Source organism: Talpa europaea, assembly GCF_964194135.1.
Source record: "Talpa europaea genome assembly, chromosome: 8".
Taxonomy (NCBI): domain Eukaryota; kingdom Metazoa; phylum Chordata; class Mammalia; order Eulipotyphla; family Talpidae; genus Talpa; species Talpa europaea.
Window position 1 is genome coordinate 121,023,839 of NC_140075.1, and position 21,585 is coordinate 121,045,423.

Genomic DNA, 21,585 nt, shown 5'->3' on the forward strand with positions numbered 1-21,585 from the left:
GCATCCTTGCGAGCTGTATAGGTGACTTGAATTTTGAGGGTTTTTTTTTTTTGAGGGATTTCAACATATTACTGAACAAATTCTGTTTTCGTGTTGCTTTAAGGCAACTGAAGTGGTTAATGAAGATGGGCCCCAGCCACACCAGACACGAGGCCTCGTTCTCCTTTGTAGCGAGCTGTGTCTTCGCTTGGGCCGCCTGTTCCCCTCCCTGGCTGTGAAGACAAAGCACTTTCCTTTCACGCCTTGCAGAGTGAATTGGAGTGGACAGTCCCTGCCGGGGCCTGCCAGGCCGGGGCCCTCCCGTGCCGGGACCGTCCTGGGCCCACCGTCTGCCATGTTGCCCACGTCACCCGTGGGCCTGGCAGCGCGGGCAGGAGAGCTGCATCTCTACCCCACGGGGGCCTTCATGTGAGGCTGAGCCTAAGCCGGCCCCCCAGGCACAGTGACCTCACCTCTCCCCTCTCCCTGATTTTTGTCACGCTTCCAAATTCTGGTCTGTTCAGGGTTGCTTTGCTTTATCAAAAAATATTTCTCCTTACAGACCAGCGAGAGACCAGCCAAGCCTTGGCTGGGGTTATGTAACTGCTCGTGCTGTTCTTGCTCTCATTTACCTCTGGTCCGGCTCCCTGGCCGCTTAGAGACTTGGGTTATTTCTGAATTGCATTCATCACACCATTCCCATACCCCCAGGCCCTGCGGCTCCAGTGAGAGTGCTCGCCACCAGATGCTGCTCTCAGCAGAGGGCATCTCGGCCCCGGGAGGCCGCAGACCCCGTGTGCTATACCCCCCCTGAGTGTCTCAGGCCCTGGGCCCGCCTAGCTGTGCTCCTCTGTCCCCTCTGTTTTCGCGCCTTGCCACGCCCTCCACTCGGGGCGCTGCCTTCTTCCTGCCGCCGTCCTCTCCATCCAGCAGGGCCCCTCTCTGCGCGGAAAGAGGACAGTTCCACTCAACTGCGTCTTCTCACGCCCCCGTCCTCTTAGCTGGCCAGGAAGGAGACCTCCCTTGGCGCCCTCAGAGGGTCCTGGGGCCGCAGGGCTGCCGCACGGTGCTCGCCGGGCACGCGCCTCGTCAGCCCTGGCCGTGTGGCACGGCTGCCTGCCATGTGTGGGTGCCTGCCTGTGCCCGGCTGGCGCTCAGCATGAAAACCCCTGACAGCCCAGAGCAGCCTCACCCTGTTCCCCAGATGAGGTAACAAGGCCTGGACGCTGGAGGGGACGAGGCCCCGGATGGCAGCCTGGTGGACGGTGCGGGCCCGCATGGGCTGAGTGCTCTCCCCCCAGGGCCCGGAGGAGGCGTCTGTGTGCGGGACAGCGGGCAGAAGCCGGCCTTCTCTCCACAGGGGCTCTTCTCTGGAAGATCGAGCAGAAGTCTAACCGCGCCCTCGCCTGCGGCAAAGTCACGGTCAAGGGCCGAAGGCACTGGTATGAAGCCCTGCCCCAGGCCGTGTTCGTGGCCTTGAGCGACGACACCGCCTGGATTATCCGGACGAGCGGAGACCTGTACCTGCAGACAGGTAACAGCGTCCCGCGGAGGACAGTCCCGAGGGCTCAGCTGGGTTCCATTAAATCTCTCTGGAAAGGGCCTCCCCGGTGGCGCAGCGGTTGAGCGCTGGGTTGCGAAGCTGCCCGCGGCCTCTGCGGCACCGGTTCGATCCCCGGCTGCTCCCAGGCCACTGGAGGAGGGTCCCACATGGCGCGCAGACCTCTCCTGCCGCCCGCTGCTCCCCTCAGCAGTGTACTTCGGTCCTTCTGCCTGCTCTGCTCCCCGCTCTGGCTCTGGTGAATTCTCTCACCCTCCCGCGCTTCTGACTGTACCCAGTGCATGTATAAACAAAACAAAAACAAACAAACCAGCAAACAAATAAAGCATGCCTCTATAAAAAAAAAAAAAAAAAAAAAAAAAATCTCTCTGGAAAGAGTATTTGCCATTGGAACGGAGCAACCGTTTCTTGCTACTGACTCAGCAGCGGGACAAATTAATTTTTTTTGTTTTTATTTATTTTTTTAAAGATTTATTTATTTTTATACAAGAGCTGGGGTACAGGCCAGAAACGCGGGGGGTGAGAGGATCCACCAGAGACAGAGTAGGAAACAGAAGTGGCAGACTGGCTGAAATACACTGCTGAGGGGAGCAGTGAGGAGATAGGAGAGGTCTCCCGCGCCATGTAGATATCTCCCTGGGATCGAACCTGCACTGCAGGGGCTGTGGACAGCTTCACAGCATGGTGCGCAACCAACTGCTTGTGCCACCAGGGAGGCTCAGCAGCAGGACAAATTTAGAGCAAGACTTCCCGGCACTGTGCAGGGAGGTGCGGACGCTCTCCTGGCGGCTGACCTGGCGCCCTAGGGCTCCTGGCTGGCCTCTCAGCAGCTCTGTCCCGCTGCCTATGCAGATTGATGGTGCTCAGAGAAAACTCAGAAAGTGACTGCGATAAGGAGCAGTTTGGTCAGGGAAGCTGCCCTGAGGGGGCCTGGGCTGCTGCAGGAACACACGGGGATGTATTTATTAAAATGAACGGGTGGAAGTCACTGCTCATAGACTGTCAGCAGAGGGGGACACGCTCCCCAAGCAGCGTGACGCGCCTGCATCAAAGACAGGAGGGAGGCGGCTCTACCCTGGTCGTCAGGAAGCCGTGTTAGGCCTCCATGAAGATCAGCCTCGTAACCGTTTGGTTTGCTGACCCTGAGAGAATGTTTTCACCCCTATTATGACATCAGCCGGAGCGGACCCGCTGAGGGTGCGAGTCTTGACATCCAGCGGGGCGCAGTGGCTCGCTCCTGTCACCCCCAGCCCTGGAGCCTGAGGTCGGTGGAGTCTGGGTGCACAGGGGTTCAGAACTACGGTGCTGTGCAGATCGGGCATCCACCCTGGGCCTGGCACCCACATGGGGCTGCTGGAGGCCCGGCCCAGGCCGGACATGGGGCAGGTCCAGCTCCCTGCAGTAACACGTGGGACATCTGGCAAGACCCGGGCTCTTAGGAAAAAAACAGCCGTGACGTGGGGCTCACTGCCTTGCACAGCGCCCGCCCTCCAGTTCTGTTCCTGGGGGAGATGGGTGCTGCTGGCCTGGGGTGGGGATGGATGACCTCAGCCAGGAGCGCTGGAGGAAGCCCCAGGGCAGTTTTACAGGCGCCCAGACCTAGTGGGCTGGTCTCCGGGCTGGCCTGGGCACTTGGTCCCCATTACGGGGACCCCACACGGTTGAGGGCAGTACTCAGGGCTTTGACTAGTCGGGGAACACATTTGAGCTCTGAGACCTGCCTGTGGGCTGGGCCAGGGAATGTGGGTCTTGGTAACAGCTACTCAGCCCGCTCCCCGGTGAGCTGTGAGCTCAGGCAGGGCGGCTGCGAGGAGGGCTGAGGGCCTGGCCTTCCACAGCCCAGCCGGCCCCCTTTACCTGGGGGTGCAGGGTTTGGGGCGTCTAGTTCAGCAGTGGAAACCCCACCAGATGAAAGCAGGGAGGGCTGCTTGCTCTGCTGGAGTTCCTCCTCCTCGGGAGGCCCCTCTGGCCCCACTGAGCTGAGGCCTGGCGCTCTGAGCACTGGGGACCCTTGCGCCCGGCCTCACTGGGTCCAGTCCCTCTCTGGCCCTGGGTCCCATGTCTTGAGGACGCCAGGAAAGTCGGATTTGTTATTCAGTTTCCAAGAACACCTGAAAATACCAGATAGGTGTTACATTTAAACACAGTCTAACCATTCGGCATTGAATGGACCGTAAAAAGAATATAGTGGGGCCTCCCTGGGGGCGCGAGGGGTTAAGCACCGCACTGTGAAGCTGTCCGCAGCCTCTGCAGCACAAGTTTGATCCCTGGCCAGGGAGCTACCCACACGGTGCAGCAGACCTCTCCTCTCTCCCCGCTGCTCCCCTCAGCAGTGTACTTCAGTCAGTCTGCCTGTTCTGCTCCCCACTCTGTCTCTGGTGAACCCTCTCACCCCCTCATCTCTGGCCTGCACCCCAGCTCTTGTATGCATAAATAAATAAATATGTTTAAAAAAAAAAAAAAGAATATAGCAGCACGCCAGAGGCGGCAAGCAGACACGGAGCAGGTGTGTGCGCCTGACCGGGCCTCCGGCCGCCTGTTGTCTCACTGGCAGGTCTCAGCGTGGATCGCCCCTGTGCACGCGCCGTGAAGGTCGACTGTCCGTACCCGCTGGCCCAGGTCACAGCCCGCAACAGCGTGGTGTGGGCGCTGACGGAGCAGAGGGCGCTCCTGTACCGGGAGGGCGTGAGCAGCTTCTGTCCGGAAGGGGAGCATTGGAAGTGTGACATCGTCAGGTACCGCCAGGTGGCGTCCCGTGGCCCCCCGCGCCCCGGGCTTGGCGGCGGCAGGCTCCGCAAGGGCCCCTTCCCGGTCTCCATGGTGACGGTGTCTGAGTGGGCAGCCAAGCTTGCGCAGCCTGACCCTGGCACTGCCTGACGCTGACGCCAGGCTGGGCAGTCGGTGCTCTGCGGCCCCTTGAGTCTGCTGAGTCTGACCAGAACCACCCAGTGGTGTCATTTATGCTGACAGCCTCAGAGTGTTGGGAGCCAAGTTTTTTGTTTTCTTCCTAGTCAATTAAAATTGATCTCTTTACGGGGTTACTTTGTATCTTTGAAAACTTTAGTCACAGAATTACCACCAGATCATTCTGCTAAAGTGAGGTTATTAGTCAGTCTAGGAATAGGTAGATCAGGATATTCTTGGTTCAAGTTGATGTCCTGCGGCTTTCAATGAGTCCCTGTTGTGTGAACTGTGCTGGGCCAGGTGGGCAAAGGTGGCGGAGCCCGTGGGGCCTCGCAGACTGACTGGCTCTGGTTGCGCAAGGGCACGCACCAGAGTGGGCGGGCAACCCCAGGGCTGTGACTGCACTTGCAGAGGTGAGGGCCCCAGGAGTGGAGGGCCATCAAGCCTGGACGCTGGGGAGGACTTCCCCGGATGGCGGGAGGGGGAGGGCATTGCCCACAGAGAGGACAGTGTGTGCCCTGACAGGGGCTGGGCCTGGTCACTCCGTGGAGGAGGGTGTCACATAAGGCAGGGGCCTTTGGGGCCTTGAGCGCCTTGTGCCTGCTCCCCTCCACTTAGTGCGCTCCAGAGCTTCCCCTAACACTCCAGGCCCCATGTGTCTTTCAGAAGCTGCCGTGCCTGGGCACCTCCCTTCCGCACAGTGATTAACCAGAGCTCAGGCTTCTCTTCTCCTCCCATGCCACGCCCGGGGGCACCGGTTACCAGCCCTCCTTGACAGCGCAGTGCTTTCTCGGGGCGCTGACTCCCTGTGCTCCTTGTTTGCAGTGAAAGGCAGGCTCTGGAGCCCGTGTGTATAACCCTTGGGGACCAGCAGACCCTCTGGGCCCTGGACGTGCGCGGGAACCTGTGGTTCAGAACGGGCGTCGTGGCCAAGAAGCCCCAGGGAGAGGACGACCACTGGTGGCAGGTGGGTGCTGAGCCCTGCCTGGGCTGGGCCCAGAGTCAAGGGTTCCGGCCCCCCTTTCATAGGCCCCGTTTCCCGCGCAAGGGCCCCGGAGGCTGGGCCACGCTAGCAGCCCACACTTTTACTTTTGTGAGGCAGCGCACCAGAGGCCGCGGGGCGCCCGCGGTGCTGAGTACACGGGCTCTTGATGTTTTTGATTTGGGAGATTGAGAACCTCCTTAGCCCCAGTGACAGCCGTTTGGGAGTGCGGGTAATAATGATGTTTAAGTCTGAACAAACACGCTAAGAAGAGACATGAGACAATAGGTTTGAAAAACCCAACCCACAATTAAAGTCCAACTATCTTTGCGTAGTCAAAGGTCTCTTGGTAAATGCTATTTCCAAAGAGAGGAGGATTTTCCCACATGCTCCCAGAAAAAGAAACACTTTGAGAAATGGGAGGGTGTGATCAAAGTAACTTGCCATGCTGATGCCCCCAGGCCTGGGCTGTGTTTTCGACAGCATGCTGCCCCGTGACCAGGGTGTCGGGCGGCGTCCTGGTCTCCCCAGTGGGTGAGGGCCACTGACCCCCAGCCATTGGGTCTCGCCCGCTCAGCCCAGCCTTACCTTGTTGAGGCAGGTCTCCCATTAGGCCTGTCAGGTGAGAAGGTGGAAAGGAGCAGCGTTTGCTCTTTGACCAATGTGTGTGCATGCACACGTGCCTCTAATTCCACACCCCAGATGAAAAATAGTACAAGTGATTTTTTTTAGGATTTATCAATTTATGCATGCAAGAGCTGGGGTTTAGACCAGAGGTGCAGAGGTGAGAGGATTCACCAGAGACAGAGTGGGGAGCAGAGCAGGCAGATCCAATGAAATCCACTGCTGAGGGGAGCAGCAGGGAGACAGGAGAAGTATGCTGCGCCCTGTGGGTCAGCTCCCTGGCCAGGGATTGAACTCAGGCCCCACTGGCTGCAGATAGCTTCATCATGCGAGACTTAACCCCTGCGCCACCAAGGAGGCCCCCTCAAATGATTTTAAAATACCTTCTCTGCACATGGAACCACACGGTGGTTTTGTATACATACAGGTGTGTGCATACGTAAATTCTGTTTCTAAGTAGCCCAAGGAAAGCTTGGCCCATTTTGCCTTCCTATTCGGAACGCTGTCTTTAGGGAAGTGTGGCTCGACGGCGTGGTCTTTCAGGAATTTGGAAGGAGAGCCCTCTGATGCTGAGCCTGGCTTCGTCACCCAGGAGCCAGCTGTGTGTCTGGCTGGAGACTCTTCTTTCTTTTAAAATTTGTGTCCTGTTTGTCTGCAAAGCTTCGTGCTGGACTGGGTCTGTCACGGACTTCCCGTGTGGAACCCCCTACCTCTGGGTGAGGTGAGGGTTGTGCATGCCCCTAGAGGGGCAGAGGGCCCCGAGCCCCTTCCTTTCTATGTGTCCTTGTTTACAGTAAGTCAAGTCCTCTGTGGCAGGTGACTTCACGTTCACTCAGCTCTGGGGGTGTGACCTGGGGGGGTCAGGCGTTGTGTTCTCTGTAGTCGAGCCCAGCAGGACAGAGGCCTGCGCAGCCCAACTGTGAGAGCTTTATAGCTGTTGGCTGCCTGAGAAGAGAGAGGTTGTCGCAACCAGAGGTTCCCAGTGAATGTGTCTGTCGGGAAAGCCACATTGGAGCCGGGTGGCATGGCAGCCCCTTGCCTGGCAGGCAGTGGGCAGGCAGGTGGCTGCACTGAGAACAGGGTGTCTGCCCCTCCAGGTGAGCATCACAGACTACGTGGTGTTTGACCAGGGCAGCCTCTTCCAGACCATAATCCACGCCACGCACTCGGTGGCCACAGCTGCCCAAGTGCCCGTGGAGAAGGTGGCGGACAAGCTGCGCCTGGCCTTTTGGTCTCAGCAGCTCCAGTGCCAGCCGAGCCTTCTGGCCGTGAACCACAGCGGCGTCTGGATCTCCTCGGGCAAGAATGAATTCCACGTCGCGAAAGGAAGCCTCCTTGGTGGGTGAATTGCCTTTCTCTTCACGTTGGCCTTCCCGGCAGCCTCGCCTAAAGCCAGCCTTTAAGGAAAGCCTGGGGCTGCCCTGAGCAGGAGACTCGGTACTGGGCGGGCACCCCTTCTCCAGCCTGTCGCTCAGGACCAGGGCCCGGGCTGGACGGTGTGACTCTCCCGGGACCCGGCACGAAGAGCAAGCGAGGACCAAACACGAGGGCAGGCACAGTGCGGTCATGTGGGTGGCCCGGGCCTGAAGAGCCTCGCCGGGGAGCAGTCCTGAAGCCCCGTGGGCAGGGCGGGCCCAGCAGATCCCCGGCCTCGTGCCTTTGCTCCCCTTGGACCGGGGGAGCCCCACCAAAACCGGGGCTCTGCTCGCTGGTGGTAGGAGGAGGCCGGGGATGGCTGGGACCTAACCTGAGGACCGTCTGGCTGTGGGAGGTGCCAAAGTCCATCTTGTGCAGACTCAAGCTCTGAAGTGGGGGGCTTTTCTTCAGCACCCTCTTTCCATCCCCCTTTGCAGGCACCTACTGGAATAATGTGGTTCCCCGCGGGACGGCTTCTGCGACAAAGTGGGCCTTTGTGCTGGCTTCCGCTGCCCCCACGAAGGAAGGTTGGTCAGGGAGGCCGGGGCGAGGGCTGGCAGGTGGAGAGCTGGTGCTGTGGTCTCCTGTGGCCGGGGAGGGGGAGCGCTTGTGGGCCTGGGGAGCGCTGGGCTGACACAGCGGGCAGCCCTTGGGGGCAGAGCCCGGGGTCCCGAAGCTGGATGAGCTGACCACAAGTGCCTCCTGGGGAAGCTGAGCGAGTCGAGCACCGAACAGTTTCTGAGCAAGGGGGTGTTCAGTATGGGCCCTGGTCTGTGGCCAGTGGCCACCAGGCCACTCTGGGCACCTTCCCGTTACCCTGTGGGTTCCTCTGTCCTCCTGTAGCCTCTTTCTGCCTGGCTGATAGCCTCTGGCCAGCCTAAGCCCCATGCGTGCCCCTGGTAGGGCAGATCTGGGAGCCGGGGGGTCGCCAGCTGCCCAGTGAGCTGGGAGACCGAGCAGTTAGGTGGCCCGGGGACGTGGCCGAAGCTCCTCCCAGGACTGCACTGAGGGGCACATGAGCATGCACTGGAAGCCCGGTCGGGATGGGTGAAGCCCCGAGTAGCAGGGGAGGAGGGTGTGCTCGTGCAGCAGGTGGGAGCCACACCCGTCCCCATCTCCGCTGCGGAGGCCGACCCTGTGGCGTAGGGCAGGTGCAGTGGCGGCCCTGGGTACTGCCAGCCCCTCATGCGCTTCCGCTTTTCCAGGCCCAGATACGTGAGTCCAGACCTATGGCCACGCGTTAGAGAACAGGAAGGCGGTTTTAGCCTCCCTGAGGGTCATTTCCATTTTAGGCTGAAATTTCAACTTCAGGGCTCCTCAGACCATGAGAATGACGGGGCGGGGCTAGAGGTGAGGGTGGGGAGAGGCTTCCACTTCTCCAGCAGCACCCCCAGCCCTGCCACTGGAGGGCACGGCGCACCTGGCACCGGGCTGCTGAGAGCCAGGGACCATGTCCCCACAAATCACTGTCTCCCGCACTGTGGCCTGGCCCGCTGCGACACCCCTGCCCTGCTTTTCTCCCATGCCCTTCAGATCGCAGCTCAGGCCCTGCTCCCCGGCTGGTGGAGCGTCTCCCTCTGACTAACCACAGCCCCAGCTCCCGCGCCCAGGCTGCCATGCGCCTCCCGTGACGGACGCCCTTTCCCGCAGGAAGCTCCTTGTGGCTGTGCCAGAGCAGCAAGGACCTGTGCAGCGTCAGCGCGCACGACGCCCAGTCCCGCCCCTCCACTGTGCAGCTGCCGCCCGATGTGGAGATGAAGGCCTACGCCGCCTGCCACGACGCACTCTGGGCCCTGGACAGCCAGGGCCAGGTCTTCATCCGAACGCTGTCCAAGAGCTGCCCCACGGGCATGCACTGGACCCAGCTGGACCTCTCCCAGCTAGGTACGCCGCCTCATGCGCAGGCAAAGCCCCAGCCCTGTGTTGCGTTTGTGTGGGTGCTTAGGTGATGTTTTGGAAGATGCTGGATGTCAGGGGGTGGTCACAGACCACACAGTAAGGGTCTCCCCTCCCCTGCGTGGAGGAAGCTGCCCTGCCAGTCTGTGGAGCCAGGCACAGAGCTCCCACTCTTGGGGCGCCTGCCCCAGGGCCCTGCCCCCGCTGACAGCTTCCCTCGACTCTCCTCCAGGGCCAGAGGGGCAAGTGGGTTGATGTTGTTTATGAATGACCATCTCTATGCCGAGGAATATGCTCGAAAAATGAGCCCACACCATCAGTGTCCTTCCCGCAAATTTCCCATCGCACGGTCACTTAGGTGTGGCTCCTGTGAAGGCCGAGGCTCGTGGGTAGGTGCCCCTGAGGGCCTGTGTGGGCCCGGAGAACACGCCACCGTCCTGTGTCCCACCCAGCACACTCTTGTGTGTCTCCTGGCATGTCCTGGAATTGATTGCACAAGCACTTGATACTTGAGAACATGTGTTTACAAAAAGGGGAGAGGAGAAAGCAGGGTGGGTGGGTGGTCCTCTCCCCCGCCACAGCCCCCCGGCAGCATCTCCAGCAGACAAGGACCCCCCACCCCCACCCCAGAAAGCAGGCCTGGCCTCGAGTCTGCTTGAGCAGGCTGCCGCAGCAGCAATCTCAACCCACGTGGCTCCACCAGGACACCATGTGGACATCCGGTGAGGCCCCCCCAGAATAATCCAGCTGAACTAAAGCAGCTGGTTCTTAGCTGAAGAAGCAAGCGCTATCCAAGATCCAGGGTTTTCCACTGTCCTCTCCGTTGCTCATGCTGTGGCCTCCCCCTGGCATCCGTGCCGAGCCCCTCCTGCCTCGAGAGCACCTGCGGCCCCTGGACTGGAGTGACAGGCCAGTTGCGGCCATCTAGAGCGCCTGACACTGCCCAGAGATCCTGCGGCCTGAGCCCCAGCAGAATGAGTGGAGACACCCCCACGCCCTCCGGAGCTGGAGAGGCAGGCCCTGGTCTTTGTCCTCCCCATCCCGGGCCTGTGAGCTGTGCCGGCCAGGCTCATTGGCACAGTGGGGTCAGAAGCAAGTCTGGGCACTGCACCAGCCCTCTAGCCCCTCCGCGGGGCTGCTGCCCTGCCCTGGAAGCCCAGCTCCATGCGCTGGCTCCAGCTCTACTCAGTCTCCGCCCTCAGCCCAGGCCTCCCTCCCACCACTGTCCAGTCCTCCTGGCGCTGGCTGGAGACTACAAGGTCACAGGTCTCCGAGCTGCCCCTGTGGGCCTGCTGAGGCAGTAGCCACTTTTGTTGGGGGGTGGACTCAGTGATGGGGGGCTGAGTCTCAGGGGGCTTGAGTCCCAGTTTGAGTGGAAGGAGGCAGGAACAGGCTGTCCCAGGTCCAAGAAGTGGCTGGAGCCTCCAGAAGCTCAGCAGGCGGAGGCTGGACAGAAGGAAGTTCAGGGGGAGCTCGTGGGCAGCAGCTCACTGAGGGTGGGTGCTGGAGCCGGGGAATCAGCCTTCACTGGGCCGCCTGCTTCCAGCCACATCCTGAGCTGGTCACACGCTGGCACCCAGCCCAGCCCACCACGGTGGGTGGGTGCGGGTAGGGCCGGGGTGGGCCAGGCAGAGGCAGGATGGAGCAGCAGCTGCCGTGCTGGCTGTGTGCAGAGCGGGGCCCAGGCGAACTGCTGGGTGAGCCCTGAGCCTCCGGCGTCGCTCATGGGACCGGTGCCCCATCCCGGAGCCAGCGCAGGGTCACGACTCTACGAACCACGGCTGTCCTGGGCAGGCGCCACCCTGAGAGCTGAGACGCAGCCGGCAGGGGCTGTGCTGGGAAGCTGGCCCTCAGCATCTGTCCCCCTCCGGCTCTGGTGCTTGTTCCTCTCATGGCTCACTGGCTGGTGCAGAATGACGGCTGGGGGGCGTGTGTGGCTGTGGGCCAGCAGGCCAGTGGGCCTTCCTACCGACTACATGGGTGCAGCGTGAGTGCAGTTTGCGTGCCGCCTGCCCGGAGCCCCGAGAGCGAGGGGTGCGTGCCCACGGCCAGCGGGGCCTGTGCGGCGGGGCCCTGGCACACTCATGCTGCTGTGCTTCTGGGGCGTGCTGGGACCCTCTGCTCTGGGATTGGCTATGCTGGGTCTCAGCTGTGCAAGGAAGCACTTTCAGGACCGAAACTCTCCTGTGTGCAAGTTGTCCATAGCACACTCCTCCCTCAGGCGTGCTTTTCATCTGGCTGTGCTCTCCTCCAGCTGAGGTCTGCTGGGGAGGGCAGGTTGCTTTTTGGCTGTTCGCGATCCTCGGCCAACCAGTGTGGTCAGGGGTGTCTCACCCACCCGCCTAGCCCGGGCCCTTGGCTCTTAGCATCTGCTTCCCTCCTGCCTTTGCCAGGGCCAGAGCCCCTGCAGCGACCATCTCTTGGTGCCAGGGGTGCACAGCTCAGGAGGTGCACCCTTGCCGTCCGGGGACTCTGCTGCCTGGAATCCAGTGTCCGAGGAGGTGCCTGGGCCTCACAGCCTGCCCCGGCCTGGCTCCAGCCACCAGCCCTCCCCAGGCGCCAAGCCTGGTCTTCCCGTCTCCAGCTCTTCTTCCTCCAGGCATCAGTTGAGACCATCCTGTCCCCTGACCTTCCTTCGGTCGATGATATGGGTGCTGTGCGCCTGTTCTGGCTCAGGAGATGTTTGCACATGGAGCGTGGGGCGCATCTGCACCAGGGAGCACGTGCTCAGCCACAGCCCACACCAGCGGGAAACTGAGCTGTCAGGCAAGGCTGTTGTCGTCGTGGCTCCGTTTATAAGCGGCTCGGGCGTGCGAGTCAATCCTGTAGGTGGCCCGGATGGTGGTTCCCAGAACCGCTGCCATGCGCGTGAAGATGCCGCGCGCCCACAAGCCTCCATGGTGGGGCATCTCGGCTCCAGCCCCAGTGCACCGGCCAGCCGGGCTCGGGCAGGAGAGGTCCATTTATCACGGCTGTTCTGGGACACGCTTCTCTCCGTCTGGCCTTTCCCGCCTAAGTGTCCTTGGCCCGAGCACAGAGAGCGAGAGCTGTCCCGGTGCTGAGAACGCCCCCGGCCCATGGCGAGGCCGGAAGGCGCTGCCCTGGCCCCACTCTGCAGGACTCCCCGCAGGGTGAGCGCGCGGGAATGCGATTCCTGCCGTAGGTTCTCCCCGAGACACAGCCCCTCCTTCCTGCCCATGCCCATTGCCAACGTGGCGTTTGCGGCTTTGCGACTAAGAGAATTCCTAAATGTCACGCTGCTGACCTGGCTGTAGAGTCTAAGTGCGGAGTTTTGTGGCTTATCATCCCAGCTTGGGGAACAGAATCCACTTCGTTCAGCAGATGCTGGCGAGCCCTGGGGCGCTGGCAGGTGCGGCTCCTCCTGGGGTCTCCTGGCTGCGCGCGGGTGGCGGACACTCGGCCTGAGTGTGTGTGTGAGGGCACAGTAGCACCGTGTTGTGCACAATTTGTGCAGACAAGTTTTAGAAACAGTAAAGCTCCAGATAAGTGCCCTTGTTTTAAAATAAATACATGTTTAAAAAGAAATTAAAGAGAAAACATCTATTCCGTAGAATAAAATAATTAAAATTTCTCTTAAAGGGTTGGAAAAATCAGGGCAGTGCCAGCAGGAGTGTCGCAGCGTCTGCCTGGTCAGGCGGGAGGTGGAGCCCCGGGTGCCAAGGCGGCGGCGTTGCCATGCACCCGCCCGGCCATCTGCTCCCCCAAAGCGCCGTCTGCTGTGCCGCTGCTGGACGCATCTGCAGAAGTGACAGGCCTCTGGTCCTCGCAGCCCGCCCGCAAGAGCCGAGGTGCGGGCCGGGGTCTGTGTGGCCTCAGGGCTGGGGCAGGAGGGCAGACGTGGCCTTTACTGGCTGAGGATGCAAGGGCTGTGGCCTTGGCCCAAGCAGCGTTGCTGCCGCCCAAGGGTGCCTGCCAGCTGCCGCCGGGGGCCGTACAGGCCATGGCCATCTCGGGGGTCTCGTGGAGGCTGTGCCCACGGTTGTTCCCTTTCTCCCCACAGCAGCGACTCGATAGTGTGGGAAAATAACTCAGGAATGGTAAAAAGAAAAAACAACAGTCCAAGAAAACTGGCAGCAGGAGACTGGGCCTGGGGCATCTGTTGGCCTGTCCACCAGCCCACGGGAGCGGCGCCGTGTCTGCCTCCAGTCCTGCCCCAGGGCCTCTTGCCCCTGGCGGTCCTGGGGACCCGCTGTCACCCTGTGCTCGCCGCCGCCCGCCTCGGTCCCGCCGGGGCAGGGTGATGGCGTCAACATTGATTCATGTTCAATTCGCATTTGTTTCTCAGCCGTTCCTGGAATTTACACTGTAAGTACTTTGTTCTGGTTGGTACAAAGTGCTGACCGTGCAAAGTTGGCACGCACGGGCATCTGACTCCCTGGTGAGACATCCCGGGGCGGCCAGGAGAGGACAGTAGAGGGGCCTCCTGGGGAGGGTCGTCTTTGGGAGGAGCTCTGCGTTGGCATCGAGGTGGTGGAAACCCGACCTGGTCCCTGCGCAGCCTCACAGCCGGCCACCCACCCTCCCGAGCGCGCCAGCGGATGGGGACTGGCGAGAGCCGCCCACCAGCCCATGTGGCCACCCCAGCTATTCGTCCTCTGCTTCAAAGTCCACGTCGCCCTCAAATTGGAAACACTGCTAAGAAAATGAAGAGGCTGCAGGCCAAGGGGCAGCATGCAGCGGCACGGCCAGTGCTAGCCAGTGTCCAGACCCCCAAGACCCTCGACGCAGCTTCCCCGTGGGGCGCTGGCCCAGGCAGCCAGCACTAGGAAGGCACACGGCGCCCAAGCACAGGTGGCAGGCGTGGTAGCATGGCCACGACAAGCTCCGGCACCAGCTGGCCGCACACAAGCTCAAAAGGGTGCCGGGCCGCGGCAGCTGCTGGTGCCATGGATGTGGTCGAGCGGGCAAACCAGCAGTTTCCTTAAAAAGCAAACCTCTGCCCTCTGGCCCAGCAGATCATGCCTCGGTGCCTCCCGTGAGAACATGGTCTCTGTGAGATTAGCGGCAGCAGCCCACGCCCCCACCTGCAGGGACCAGACAGGCTGCCCGGCCCGCGATGGGTGAGGCGGCCGGGAGGGCAGTGCCAGGCCCTCCCGGGCTGGGGGCAGGGTGAGCAGTGTGGGCAGTCGCTGGCACCTGGCTGTGCGGGTGTGTGTGTCAGGACTGACGGGCTGAAGACCTGAGTCCTGAAGTCATGGGGTGTGGAGTCCTGGGGGTCAGAGGGTGCTGCAGAGCTGGGTCCCCCTAGACCACCCTCTGCCTCTGGCCTTGCCATCCGGCCATGGGGTCCTGGGAAAATGTCTTCATGGCCAGTTCCCCGGGGCCTTGTGTTGAGCGGACGTCTGTGTCGTGAGGCTGGAGAGATGGGCCTGGATCCCGCCCGGCAGTGCCTGCTGGCCGCCGCGCTCCCACCAGCCGGGGTGCTGCCAACTGTTTTCTCCGGGAAGACTCCTGTTGTTCCCCTGCTTACAATCAGCTTTCCTGACAAGGAGAAGTATGGAAAGACACGGCTCCGGGGAGAGGGGCCTCACTGCGACTCTAAAGTCAGGCCAGTTTCCTGCAAGATGAGCTTCCGCCCCCGAACGCAGCGTCTGCTGGCGGCCGGCACCCGTGTCAGGAGGCAGGGGCCCTGCACTGGCGGCACCCCGGCTGCCTCTCCCTGCCCGAGAAGGCCCGCAGGGGCCGGCGGGGACTGGCAGCCGCGGCCCTGGGAATGGCCGCGCTCGTCTCCTCAGCAGCAGGTCCATCTGCGGGCGCGGCTCGTCCGTTATTTGAAGCTAAAGTCAGAGCTCCCGGGCTGCAGGGAGCTCAGCCCTGCCGCAGGGGTGACCGTGGCCTGCTCCCCTTTGTCTGCAGGAGCCGTGACGCTGACCAGCTTGGCGTGTGGACACCAGCACGTCTGGGCCTGCGATTCTCGGGGTGGCGTCTACTTCCGCGTCGGGACACAGCCTCTGAACCCCAGTCTGATGCTTCCAGCCTGGATCGCAATCGAGCCGCCCACCCAGGTCAGCAGACTTGCTCCTCAGTGAGGCCGGCCGCCACGGTGCTCTTGTTGGGGGGAGGCCAAGCTGGCTGGTGGCGGCCTCCTTCTCATGGGGCGGCCGTGTCCGCGCCAGGCTGCCCCAGGCCCACAGCTCATCCGGCTGTATAGCTGTGGGGCTTGGCGGTGCTGGCAGCACCACAAACTTAACGGTCCCGCCCGCAGAGCGCTTGAGTGCCTGTCTTTCCCGGAGCAGCCCCGCAGCAGGCACATGTCTGGCTCCAGGGCATTATTAGTTGCCCTTACAGGTACCAGGCTGGTGGCTGTGCTCAGTGTGTTTCCGTTGAAACTGGTGAGCAGGGGACTGCGGTTGAAGGAGAGCTGTTGCTCCACTCCCCTAGTCCCAAGGCCCTGTACAGGCCAGGCAAGGGCGGCCCTGAGCAGACAGCTCCGCGGGCACGGGCGGGCATCAGGGCTGGGGCAGGGCCAGTGTCCGCAAGCGCTTGCCTTTCCGCGCGTGAGCCCTCGGACGGGTGGGGTGCAGGCCAGTCGCGAGGACCCAGTCCCGCCTGTGGGACATGGCCTGTGCCGTGAGCTCCTATACCTGAGCCAGGAGTCGGGGCCTCCTTCCCGGGTTCCAGGGTGAGTGTTGGTCGGGCCCGCTGGCACCTCGTGAGCTGGCTGGGCTTTTGGTGTCGTGTGGGGACCCCGCCCGCACCGGTCAGAGCCCACTTCTGTGTCCTCGCTGTGGCTGTTGCAGCTTCATCTCTTGTGTTTCGGTGTTTGGTTCATTTTCTTTTTTTAAAGATTTATTTATGCAGTCAAGAGCTGGGGTGCAAGCCAGAGGTGTGGGGGGGTGAGAGGATTCACCAGAGACAGAGTGGGGAGCAGAACAGGCAGACTGACTGAAACCCACTGCTGAGGGGAGCAGCGGGGAGACAGGAGAGGTCTGCTGCGCCCTGTGGGTTGTTCCCTGGTCAGGGATCGGACTTGTGCTGCAGAGGCTGTGGGTAGCTTCCTAGTGCTGTGCTTAACTAACCCCTTGCGCCACCAGGGAGGCCTTATTTGGTTCATTTTTAAATCTTTTTTTTTTTTTTTTTATAGAGGCATGTTTATTTTGTTTGTTTGTTTTGTCCACACATGCACTGGGTACAGTCAGAAGCGCGGGAGGGTGAGAGAACTCACCAGAGCCAGAGCGGGGAGCAGAACAGGCAGAAGGACCGAAGGACACTGCTGAGGGGAGCAGCGGGCGGCAGGAGAGGTCTGCGCGCCATGTGGGACCCTCCTCCGATGGCCGGGGAGCAGCCGGGGATCAAACCGGCGCCGCAGAGGCCGCGGGCAGCTTCGCAACCCAGCGCTCAACCGCTGCGCCACCGGGGAGGCCCATTGGTTCATTTTTTTTTTTTTTTTTTTTTTTTTTTTTTTTTTTATAGAGGCATGCTTTATTTATTTGTTTGCTGGTTTGTTTGTTTGTTTTGTTTATACATGCACTGGGTACAGTCAGAAGCGCGGGAGGGTGAGAGAATTCACCAGAGCCAGAGCGGGGAGCAGAGCAGGCAGAAGGACCGAAGTACACTGCTGAGGGGAGCAGCGGGCGGCAGGAGAGGTCTGCACGCCATGTGGGACCCTCCTCTGGTGGCCGGGGAGCAGCCGGGGATCGAACCGGCGCCGCAGAGGCCGCGCGCAGCTTCGCAACCCAGCGCTCAACCGCTGCGCCACCGGGGAGGCCCCCCATTGGTTCATTTTTGATGGCGTGAGGCAGGTGCCCAAACCTGCCTGACGTGTGGACGTCCAGTCACACAGAACCCTTAAAAACAACTATTCGTTTCCCAGTAACTGCCTGGACAACCTTGTCAGAATCATTTGATCCTAAGTGTGAGGCTTTACTACTCTTTGCTTTTATTCCAGTGACCCCCCCATCAGCCCCCACCCAGTGAGGGGCCCCAGACAGATGGGCTGCGTCTTTGGGCAGCAGGGGCTGGCACCGTCCCTGGCATGTTATGGGCACCACCTGGCCGGCCACAGCGCGAGCACAGCGGGCCCGGCCCTCGCGGTCTCTGGCGCTCGGTGACGGCACCAAGAGCACTGAATGCGCAGCAGAATCTCACAGAATTAGCAGCAGCGTCGCTATTCCTGCTTCTCGTCTCTTCTCTGGTGAAACCTCCCTCCTGTGTGGTTCTGGGGTGAAGTTTCAACCAAGTATTCAAAACAAATGACTCAGTTTTCAGACTTGCTAACGTTTGGAGGGATCTAGAGAAAATATTTATAGTTGTGTTTAGTGTCTTCTTGAGCTTGCTGCTTCAGACAGAGACGTTTCTGTCCCTTTAGTGGTGGCTCTAAAGCAAGTTGGCGGTGCTGCCGCCTGAGTAGGAGAAAGGACTCACCCAGGGAGGCGCCCCTGTTCTTCCAGGTGGGCCTGGTCTTTGCCCCGGGCACCCTCGTCCCAGCCCACACCACCTGGGTCCTCCAGGGCAGGGCCCTGGGCTGAGCCTGGGAAAGGGACTCCTGGACCCTCACTGACGCGGCAGGCGGGTGGCCAAGCTGGCATCTTATTTTTTTTTTTTAAAGATTTATTTATTTATACAAGAGCTGGGGTACAGGCCAGAGACGCAGGGGGTGAGAGGACTCACCAGAGACAGAGTGGGGAACAGAACAGGCAGACGACTGAAACACACTGCTGAGGGGAGCAGCGGGGAGACAGGAGGGGTCTGCTGTGCCGTGTGGGTAGCTCCCTGACCTGCTGGGGATCGAACTCATGCTGCAGAGGCTGTGGATTGCCTCATAGTGCGGTGCTTAACCCCTTGTGCCACCAGGGAGGCCCCAACCAGACATTTTTTTTTTTAGAGGCATGTTTTATTTATTTGTTTGTTTGTTTGTTTGTCTTGTTTATACAAGCACTGGGTACAGTCAGAAGCGCGGGAGGGTGAGAGGATTCACCAGAGCCAGAGCGGGGAGCAGAGCAGGCAGAAGGACCGAAGTACACCGCTGAGGGGAGCAGCGGGCGGCAGGAGAGGTCTGCGCGCCATGTGGGACCCTCCTCTGGTGGCCGGGGAGCAGCCGGGGGTTGAACCGGCGCCGCAGAGGCCACGGGCAGCTTCGCAACCCAGCGCTCAACCGCTGCGCCACCGGGGAGGCCCCCCAGCCAGACATCTTAAAGATGAGTTTAAATCCAGCTGCTTTGGCTATAAATTTGACAGCAAAAAATGAAAGAAACCTCTAGAGAGGCCCTCAAGCCTGGAAGGGCTGTGCTGAGTGCCCTGCATGAGGAGGAGCCCCTCACGGCGGGGACAGGCCAGCGCCCAATGTCCGCCTCACCCACCCCGGTGGCACCCCCAAGCGGGCCTCGCTCTCACACCAGGGGACAGAGTCGGAGGAGGAGGCACCCGCACCCCACAGCCGCGCGCACAGCCCAGCGCCTGCCCCCAGAGCTCCGAGCGCTGACACTGCGTATTCCTGCCTGAGATAAAATGCGGGACGTGGGATGATTAATCCGGGCCTTCGTGGCTGCGTTTGGGACACTCCGGTGAATGCCTGTGTCCTGATGGACGGCGCTGCGCGGCCAGTCAGCCTTGCCCGGAGGAGGGCTGTTCTCAGCGCCGCCGGGCAGAGCTTCCGGGAGCCCTGAGCCTTGGAGCGGAGGCGCTGACGGGCTGCTGCTCCTCAGGCCGCCTTCCCAGGCATCTGCTGGAATCGATGCCGCCGACCGACCGTGGTGTCATCACACACGTCAGTTTGGGAAGGACTTTTTTGTGTTTCTTCTTCAAACACGGCTGCTGCCTGCGCCCGCAGCGTCGGGCACCACACTGGGACCGGGGGCGGGTCACCGCGGTGCCACCGTGTCACCACCCACCCCTCGCCCAGCCCACAGGCCCCGCCAGTGCGCGGCCCCTTGCCCCGTCCTCCTGGCTCCCCCTCCCCGCCCAGCCCTGCGGGGGGCGCGACCTTGGCTTGATTTCCCTTCCTCTGCCCATGCGCTGTGCCTGAGCCTGCCCGCCCGCCCGCCCCCGGTCACAAGGGGCCGATTTCCTCCTTGTGCATGGCTGAGTGGTGCCCGCTGTGTACAGGCCTGCAGCGCGTCCCCCCCCCCCCCCCCGGGGCAGGCCCTCCCTCCTCCCAGGCCGGGCACACCCCTGGTTGGAAACGTCAGCTGTCACACGTCTCAGGTCTGTTTGTGAGCCCGACTGCATCGTGGGCTTCTGTGCACCCGTCCGTGGGGGTGAGCGTTTCCCATGTGCTGGTGGCCCTTCCGGTGTTTTCTCAGAAATACCTTTTTTTTAAGATGTATGTATTCAGGCATACAAGAGCTGGGGTACAGGCCAGAGGTATGGAGGACTCATGAGAGACAATCTGGGGAGCAGAGCAGGTGGATCCACTGAGATCCACTGCCGAGGGGAGCAGCGGGGAGACAGGAGGGGTCCGCTGCACCCTGTGGGTAGCTCCCTGGCCGGGGTGGAAGTGGTGATAACTTGATAGCGTTGAGACTTAACCCCTGAGCCATCAGGGAGGCCCCCACCTTGTTCCTTTTTTTTTGCTTTTTGTGTTTCCATATGAGCCCGTGGCCAGGCACACCCCACTGGGGGGTTAGTTTGTGCACCAGGAGGTGCCGGGGACCCTGGGGATGCCCAGCTGTCTGCACTTGATCTTAGCCAAAAGGCCGAGAAGCGATTGCCCAGCTGTCTGAACACCCCAACCCCGTGTTTGTTTAAATGGGGCTCGAGAGCCTCCCTCAGCCACTGCAGCCTGAGTCCAACCCCTGGCCAGACCTTTCCTGTCTCCCCATTGCTCCCCACTCTATCTCTGGTCTGCACCATAGTTATTGTATGCATAAATAAATCTTTAAAAAATAAGTGGGGGGCCTCCCTGGTGGCACAAGGGGTTAACCACTGCACTATGAAGCAATCCACAGCCACTGCAGCACGAGTTCCATCCCCAGCCAGGGAGCAACCCACAGGGCGCAGCAGACCTCTCCTGTCTCCCCGCTGCTCCCCTCAGCAGTGTGTTTCAGTCAGTCTGCCTTTTCTGCTCCCCACTCTGTCTCTGGTGAATCCTCTCACCCCCCACACCTCTGGCCTGCACCCCAGCTCTTGTATGCATAAATAAATCTAAAAAAAGAATGGGGCTCGAGAGGCCTGGGCTTCTGGTGCAGAGAAGGCAGCCCCTCCCCCACCCCCCAACCTCTACAGCAGCTGCCCAAGCAGAGGCCTGAGAGGATGTGCTTGGCCTCAGCTGCCTCAGCAATGGCAGGAGACACGCACTTTTCAAAAACAAATAGCAAACAAAAGAGCGAATCCAAAGGTGACAGCTCGGGCAGCATGGGCCCTGCTGGGTGGCGTGTCGCGGGACCCACCCAGTGCCCCCGCCCATGCCCCCGCCGCCTTGCATCGCAGATGCTGTTGTGTGTGGACCCTCCGCTCGCTGGTGCCGGCTCCTGTGGCAGGAGCGTCTTTACTGCAGGCGCAGGAACGCCGCAGCCCGACGTGTTCGCGGCCGTGCCCCGGAGGGAAGGGACTGGTCGGCTGCTCTGCGCCTGGGCAGCTGGGAGTGGAGTCTGGAGGCAGGCGGGAGGAATGGGGCGCGCAGGCCTGCAGGTGCGTTTCAGTGGGCCATGTGGCCTGGCCGTGCGCGCACACAGCACCGCCCGGCACAGCAGCGCCCCCAGCGCAGCACCTGCATCGATTCCTCCTCCCCCCTCTCACCCGGTGAGCCCCCGGTGCCCGCGGTCAGCGACGGCCGTGGGCCCGGTGAGTGCTGGAGGACACCCGCTTGGCTCAGCCTGGCGCACGGGGCCGTCTGCCCGTGTCTCTGAGGCTAAGGGGCCGAGCTCCGAGGGCGGGCCTGGTCCCCCCTGTACCCCTGTGCTCCAGACCCACCCTTTTTCTCCCCAGCCTGCCGGGGCCACCTTGGTCAGCGTCCACTCCAGCCCCAACGACCAGATGCTGTGGGCGCTGGACAGCAGGTGGGGCGTGCACGTGCGCACAGGGGTCACAGAGGAGATGCCCGTGGGCACCGCCTGGGAGCACGTGCCAGGTAGGCTGCGCGCAGCACTGGGCCCTGCGAGGGTGTGTGCCCGTCGCGCACCAGTGTCCCGGAGGCCCTGCCGGTGTCCCTGCCCCTGCGCCAGCCCCCACCCCAGGGACGCCCCCATGGTGTCTGAGACCACATCCGCCTGCCCGCAGGGCTGCAGGCCTGCCAGCTGGCGCTGAGCTCCAGGACCGTGTGGGC

At 61.6% G+C, this 21,585-nt stretch overlaps 1 protein-coding gene across 1 annotated transcript in view; it reads left to right on the plus strand.

The window, feature by feature from the left end:
• The window catches only part of TECPR2 (tectonin beta-propeller repeat containing 2), a gene marked incomplete at both ends in the record, with an annotated part of 33,069 nt that extends 22,403 nt beyond the window's left edge, over positions 1–10,666 (plus strand). The window contains 9 exons of the mRNA XM_084240338.1: positions 1,340–1,513; positions 4,095–4,374; positions 5,270–5,411; positions 7,148–7,388; positions 7,904–7,993; positions 8,370–8,425; positions 8,672–8,681; positions 9,117–9,350; positions 10,593–10,666. Of these exons, the coding sequence (XP_084096464.1) occupies positions 1,340–1,513; positions 4,095–4,374; positions 5,270–5,411; positions 7,148–7,388; positions 7,904–7,993; positions 8,370–8,425; positions 8,672–8,681; positions 9,117–9,350; positions 10,593–10,666 (1,301 nt within the window). The remainder of the gene's footprint in view (positions 1–1,339; positions 1,514–4,094; positions 4,375–5,269; positions 5,412–7,147; positions 7,389–7,903; positions 7,994–8,369; positions 8,426–8,671; positions 8,682–9,116; positions 9,351–10,592) is intronic.
• Positions 10,667–21,585: the final 10,919 nt, after the last annotated feature.